A 7681-nucleotide genomic window follows, 5' to 3' on the forward strand; every position below is an offset into this window, starting at 1 on the left:
AAAGGAGACACAGCCATTGAAAGCCACTTTTAATCTCCTCAAACTCTGTTCGAGAGAATGTTGTGGAATTGCAAAGGCTATACAGAATGAGATAATCATTTCTGATTTCTTATGATGACTGCAGTGGAGGCACTTTTTTCCCTTAGGGCTCACCATATAATTTAAGTAATGATAAATAATTTGGATTAAAACCATGTTAGATTGCTTTTTATGACGTATTAGTCAGTAAAAGAAACTTAAGATACAATGTCTGGCACTCATTTTAAAGGCTAAATCAAATGAACAAGGTCATTAGCCAAACTGAAGAACTAGATACACAGAGAAAAGGCCTGATTTGATTGTGTTTCACTGAACCATACAATTACACTGGCAAAGGGTGTCTGACTGATGAACTGTGATTCTAGCTTTTTGTAGATTTTTTTTTTTTTGATTTCATCAAAATCATCATCAGTGATTTTTGCTCATTCTTGAAAAGGACAATATAATAAGAGAGTTATTTTTGTATTCAGTCTGCCAGCGGGAGCTAACCATGAGCACAGTGAAGGGATAACAATGCCCTAATGCATGTATTATGTGTGATAATGTAGTTTTTATGCAGATACAGATGAGGGACACAAACTGTCCATAGCTGATATAGAGGGATTGCAGTCTGTGTGGTGAAAAAATGTAACGTAAAGGAAGTATTTTCCTTTGTTTTCGAATGATCCACAGCACGCATCCACAACATAAAATGTCTTGTGTGTTCAAGGCACATTCTGCAGAGTATTATATCGTCAAAAGGGTGAGTGTAATATTCAATGAGGTATTATTTTACTGAATATCATTGTGGTATTAGCGGGTGAATCCATGAATTTATTCGTAAATAATATGGTAGTCATCTTCCCCATGAGCATTAGAGGGTCAATTGTTTCTCCCTCTCTGAGCTTATTAGAGGGGGCAAGGATGTAGCGTGCTGCGTAGTTAAAAGGAAGCAGGTTCATTGAAATAAGTCTTTTAAATTGATTTGGCCCTGTTTTATCTGCAAATGTGCATGCAATAGTAGATAAATGACACATTAAAGCAGACAGCAAAAAAAAAAAAAGTGGAGGAAAATGAAGTTGAAATGTGAAGGTGCTGGAAGATCAGTGGATCTTGAGCAGCTCCCAGTGGTTGCTTGGGCAAAGCAACACACCCTAGTGTGATTTTTGGGTAGGAGAGCTCCTAGCCTGCCTTTTAGATTACACTGTTCTGTAGTATTATGGAGTTGAGATGATTCCAATTTTATGCTGACCAATGCTATTGCTGAGGTGAAGGAAAGTGTTATTTGTCAGATTTTGATGCAGTATATGCCTATGCAGGGTCATGTTTTTCCTATTACTGGCCTACATGGTGTGGTGAATTAGAATCATTAACTTTAAAAATTGCAAGAATTTCAGAAGAAGACATAATTTTTTGCTAGAATTTTACTTTCCACAATAATTCATCTTTTACTAGTGGTATATTTCCCATCACTAGTTGAACATATTTAAAATGTGGATAAACGATGCAAAACACATTATCAATTCTGTTTCTAAAATTATTTAGACAAATAACTGGGGTTGAGAATTAACATTGTTGCAATGTCCTGGGGAGCAAGTAGATCTAGGATTCCCACAATTATCATTTGGGATCATCATACATAATCAGGGATATCTAACTACAAAAGGTAATTTTCCAACAAATTTTATGAAGAGAGTATTTACTGGTCCACATTGATGCTCAAAATCCGTATCAGAATCACTCTCAGGTTAATTAAAGGCCACTTCTGGTAAAAAGTAGGCTGTGTTCTAGTTTCTGAATCTTTATATTTCCCAAATATATTTTGTACTGCCTTGTAATCATATTCATTTTTTGATTTTATGACAAAAAAAAACTGTGCACCTCTTTAATTAGGTGCTATCCCAACTCTGAGATACCCTATAAAACAGACATGACAATTCAGTTGTAAAGCAATATGTTTTGATGGATTCCTCTCCCAAAGAGACTTAAATTATTCATGTGAGGTTTCAAGAGATTGACAGTTAGAAACTCAGCTCAAGTGAGGCATAGAAAAAAACTCAAATCAAATCAAAATCATCAAAAACTCTGATGTTTATCAGTGTGAATTTTTCCCCCTCAGACAATTTTCAAGTTATAGGAAGCAGGTCTTCTTACAGTACCAGAATAAATGGTTAGAAATGTCTTTATAAATTTCTAACTGCTGCGTCCAAATGACCACTGAAGTTCCTTTCAGAGAATCGCAACTTACTGTAGGTGACTGGCAGAAGGAAAAAAAATACTTTTTTTAAATTCATATTATGTTTGTAGAGTAATTCAAGGAACTACAAGGTCAATGAGCACACCACTATACATACAACTACAAGTGATTGTTGAGTCACAAACATTTTTAAGGACATCCTCCATTTTTGGTCCTCAAATTCATTAATGTTAACACGTTGTGCATCAGATGGTTCTCATATCTTCCTTAACACTAAAAAACTGAATAGTGATCAAGTATTGGCATTATGTTATAGCAAGTGTGCAGTCTTTCTCGTAGAGTAGTCACCAGTGAGTTCAGGATCTTAATGGCTTCTCATTGCTGCAAGAGCAGAGTGGGTATTTTAATACACCGAGAGAGAGAGAGAGCAACAGGTTACAACTTACCTGGAAGAATTAGGTAACTGTTTTGGATGTGTATTAAAAGGTTATTCTAAGAGACTATTAAGAGAAAAAAACTAAACTACATGTGCTATAAATTTGTTCTTAGTACATTAACACAACACAATAACACAAAAGGATCCATGTTTTAAAAAAGAATCACCAGTACCAGTATTTTAAATATTGTATGGTCTTTACATCTTAAATGATTTTGATTAAATAAATAAATATTTATTGAAATATAATACAATCATCCATTTAATTATACAGTATATAGTCCCTGTTAATTTATCTGTATGTTTAATTGTATATTTACATGAAAATATCTGAAAAGTTGAACACTGACAGAATGTATGTGATTACCTAGTGTGCATACACTGTATGCATACACTGAATCAACTTCACTGAACTTAACTAAAGTTTGATAAGAAATAGGGACATATTATAGGACCAACATTTCTGCCAACATGCTCCATAACTGCACACAACTCACGTTAGACTAGACAGTATGCATGCTCATCTCTGTGTGTAGGCTCCCTGTCCCTTGGTGACCTCATTTTCTTTGTGGCTCAGTACAGCCCTGCCCCTTCCAGACAAAATCCATAATTTCTATTTGATGGTGCAGTCAGCCTGGGCTTTCTGGAGGACACTGCCTGAAATTGATGTGTCTCATTTCAGGTCTACTGAGGACGCCAATTACCCTTTGGAAACTCTTTGAGGAGGCTGGTGCAACACTCACTTTCTATCCTCGTTTTGTTGTTTTTGTCTTGCTCTCAATCCTTTTCCTCCTTATTCCCTTACTCTCCCTGCTCTGTCTTTTCCTACCTAGCTCTGTCTAAATACTCTGCCTCTGCTATATATTTCTGTGCCCCTCCTTCTACTCTAGTCACTCTCACCCTGTGCTGTCACTCTCACTGTTGAGAATGTTTGTGAGTTTGTTTATTTATTCCACCTATAGTCAGGGTTATGCTGTGATACAAGTCAGAGCTGTGTAATGATTTTCGTTTGATTATAGTAGACAATCTCATATTTGTATGAATACACTACCTTGTAATATACCAGGCCTGAGCTGTGTGTGTCATACTTGAATTTAGATCTGTATTTGCAGTTCAAGCCACAGGACTCCTCACTGTGTTACAAGTTATGAGAAAAGGATTTTCAGATTTACCTTATTTGCTTTGTCTGAACATTAAAACCATCTGTCTGCTGACATGACCGGCAAACTAAATAGAAATTATTACAACACAACAAACATTCTGTAGGAAATTGCTCTGTACAGTCAATACATCATTTGGATGATTGTAGGCGTTCCTATTCAACCAAGATTTAATTGGCAGACACTTTGTTTCTTTTTTTTTGGCATGTATGTTAGTATGTTAGTAACTTTACCTATCCCTTTGGTTACTGTTAAACCAGTTTACATTGAGTTGGTGATAAAAACTATTAAGAAGATTGAGTATGTCCTAAATATTTAGAGGTAGATTACTTATATTTTGCGTTTATCTAACAAGGGTACTTTCTTCAAAATTACAATTACAACAGGCATAGTCTTGCAAATCATACAAACAACCAAAATATAACTTTTTTTCTGGGTTAAGGGCAATTAAGTGTTCTGACCAATCACTACCAGCTGGTCTTTGGAGTCCAGTGATTTCACTAACTGTTGCACTCTATCAAATGATTCCTGGAAACAAAAGGCAGCCAATAGGAGAAGGCCACTTCTCTTTGAACTCTGTAGGGCTGGGTGATACGGCTAAAAAACTAATATCTCGTGGCAAGTGGCAATTTACAATACGATGAAAACTTTACCAAAGGATAATGTTAAAGCATCAGAATTTATTTGTAACACCAAAACACAGGATACTGTATATCTCACTTGGAAATATCTAACTATACAAGTAGTATTTAAAAAAAAACTTAAGACAATTGCACACGCAGCATGCATCTTGCTATAAAGTATGAAAGCAGTACATAAATAAAAATAAGTTTAACAAAAACAGTGCGCAATTTAAGAGAAGATTTGCACTGTGCTTTTCTAGTCTCTACTGGAGGTTTTGTGACAGGAGCATCAGCTTGTCAACAGTGTCTGGTTTCAGGGATGCCCTTTGGCAGGTCACAAGGTTACCGCTGGTGCTAAACACCCTTCAGAAGGGGAACTCAGGGCCAGGAGACAGAGGTATTGTTCTTGCCAAATGGCTGAGCTTTGGGAACATGGGAGCTTTATGATGCTAAGAGTTAGGCCTGAGTGTAGGAAAGTGGTGAACTTTGCTGCAGCGCCATGCACTGACAAGGCAGGTGTTGGGACAGTGGCACGTGCGTGTGCACCAATTAGTGTGTGTAAGAGAGAGAGAAACCTGCTTAGCTAATATTGCACATATTTAATATGATGAATATAGCCATTTCTTATATCTTCAACATAATAGTATCAGCTATATTGATATCGATATTTTTGATATTCCGCTCAGCCCTATTACTCTGCTTAGATGTTGTATGACAGCAGATGTCTGCGTACATAGGACTTTGGGGAAGGGTTTTTGTTCCTCTATAGTAGATGTTTAGATGAGTTATTATAATATTTGTCAACATTTTCAGAACTCTTAGCGATGCAACCTCACAATCCTAACCTTCAAGACCCCACTAAAATGTACTTTATTCTAAACCTATTACCATTCATGGTCATTTCTGACATATGTGTTTTATATACTGTAGTTCCCTTTATAGTTATGATTGTCGTCCTGTCAGTAATGAAATACACTCCTCTTATCTTGGCAATATCTGCCCTGAAAAACAGATCCTCCTCCTGATTTCTTCTTCTGGATAGTGATCAACCAATCCACCCAAGAAAAAGCTAATTTTATGGTCAAACCCCTCTCCTTAATCATTATTGCATCCTGATGTAGTAACAAAATCTTAACAAAACAAAATGAAATCAAACAACTTACCAGGGAAACTTGTTTCATGTTTTCCCTCCAGGTTTTGTCAACAGTTGTAAAACGGCGTCCCTCTTCAGGCATCTGAGTCATGATGTCTGGGGAGCTGAATATGGGCTCAAGGTAAAGCCAAGTGGACTGTACCTTCAACCATTCATCCAGGATCTCTTGGAGGAGCAGCAACTTATCTTCCCATTCCCTAGAAGAGAAAATGACAACGTGCGGATAGGAATACAAATCATAAGTCATATCACTTAACACACATATCTGCTATTTTTACCATATCAAGAAGGTTTAAGAAATTCAAGTGACTGATTAGCTACTGAGAATAAGGCTTACAAATCTTTCCATTCAACAAAATCAATCTCTCCCTTCTGTGGAAGAACAAGAACCCTCTAATTATTATCACTCCACAGAGGTGAAAGGCATTTGGGAACACTAGATATATATTTATATTTTGCATTTAATGCCAGATATCCTATGCTATGTAGTTAGTTCAAGTAAGTGAATAATGGGATTGGCTCAAGTAGCACCTTGTACAGAATACTGACAAACTGATTTCTTTATCCTCACTGCAGTAACATCTCCCACCCACCATGCTAGATAATGGGATTATAAGGTTTTCATGTGATATTACAAAAAAAAAAATTCAACAAAAACTTGGCATTGCAGTAACTGCTTTAGCATCCTGCCCAAAAATGCACAATAGTTTTTTAAAAGTTACAGGGAGTCTCGTGTCAAACTGTGCCTGGCAGCAACAATGTCAGAAATTATGGAGGATGAGGAATTTTTATTATTTGCCCAACTCAGAGGGAGATAAAGAAAAAAGTGAAAAGTAATGAATGAATTATACAGTATTCTCAACTGAAACCACTGTTTTTTAAGTTTTGCGCAGAAAAGTACAATTCTGGGACAGACAAACAAATTGGGTCTTCAGAAAGAGGTTTTTGTTCTACAAATTTAAAAGCTCCAGCTCAGATGCCATGGGAGAAAGACTCACTCACCTCTGCAGAGTGGGGCAGAATATTGAAGGATTTTAGCAATATCTAAATCAGTAAGAATCAGATGTATCAAATTAAAACTTTAACATAGACCTTTTATTACTCTCTCCAAACAATTTAAGGTCCTCTGATCTCTGGTGGCATGGTTGTGGGTAAGTAGGTACATTAATTAATCCACATGTTGTGGAGTTTTTGTTCAGCAGTCAGTTTCAGAATCTATGAATATACATCTCTCTGTTTGTTAGACCTTTAATGTCTATGTATTGAATGTAGCTCAACAGCGAGTTTATAGAATTTTTTCCTATGTACTTAGTTTATAATATTAGTTGCTTTTCCAAACAAGCAAAGCAAAATGATTTTTAAGCAAACCTTGTTATTTCTTACCGTATTTCCACCTCAAAAGGCTTAATGAAGGGTGAGCCCCTCATAGTTTGTGTCTTCACAATATGATCATCCAACAGCATCTGGACATCATCCACAGATGACAGGATGGAGGTGCCTGTCTCTCGATACACCAGGAGGCTGAACTCAATGTCACCCCATTCACTGGCCATTTTCTCCATGGCCTTCTCCAGGGAGTACTCCTTGCTGGCCGCCTCACTGATACCTTCAAAGCTGCTCAGGTGCTGTTCCAGGTGCATAGATAGGAAGTTTGCCACACATGCCTGGTCATCAGGTGGCCCTAGGGAGATGCCAGCCATTTCAGACATGGTATCCCAGTGGCGGTCACGCAGGCCTGGGTTGCACAATACCTATGAAGAACGCAAGAGTAGTACAAGGATTTCTAGTAGAACGATATATCAGTTTAAACTAAGATTTATTAAAATCAATGTTATTTTGACTTCTGTAGATAATAAAGTATTCTGTTTGGGTCATACCTGCACCATAGGAATGTGCTCCTTGAAGTCCTCCACCTTAGCCTTCACAGTGGTGGCTATGTTCAGGGCTTTGGGAATTTCAGAGAAGCCTTTCTCCAGCTTGTATAGTGTGCGCCAGTAGTTGCCAACATCCCCTTCTACCTACATGGGTGGGGTTTTGTATAATAAAGAAACTGTAACGAACTAGAGCAGCATGCATATATACAATATATATATA

The 7681-nt window shown here is 37.1% G+C and overlaps 1 protein-coding gene across 1 annotated transcript in view; it reads right to left on the reverse strand.

Moving 5' to 3' along the window:
• The window catches only part of dnah7 (dynein, axonemal, heavy chain 7), a 74028-nt gene that overhangs the window by 56302 nt on the left and 10045 nt on the right, over nt 1-7681 (reverse strand). The window contains exons 17-19 of the mRNA XM_087178457.1: nt 7465-7605; nt 6971-7338; nt 5598-5784 (exon numbers count right to left, since the gene is read on the reverse strand). Coding sequence (XP_087034583.1) covers nt 5598-5784; nt 6971-7338; nt 7465-7605 — 696 coding nt within the window. The remainder of the gene's footprint in view (nt 1-5597; nt 5785-6970; nt 7339-7464; nt 7606-7681) is intronic.

The sequence above is a fragment of the Seriola lalandi genome, unplaced genomic scaffold, assembly GCF_002814215.2.
Source record: "Seriola lalandi dorsalis isolate HSWRI2012SDOR001 ecotype SW California unplaced genomic scaffold, Sedor1 jcf7180002054689, whole genome shotgun sequence".
NCBI classification, from domain to species: Eukaryota; Metazoa; Chordata; class Actinopteri; order Carangiformes; family Carangidae; genus Seriola; species Seriola lalandi.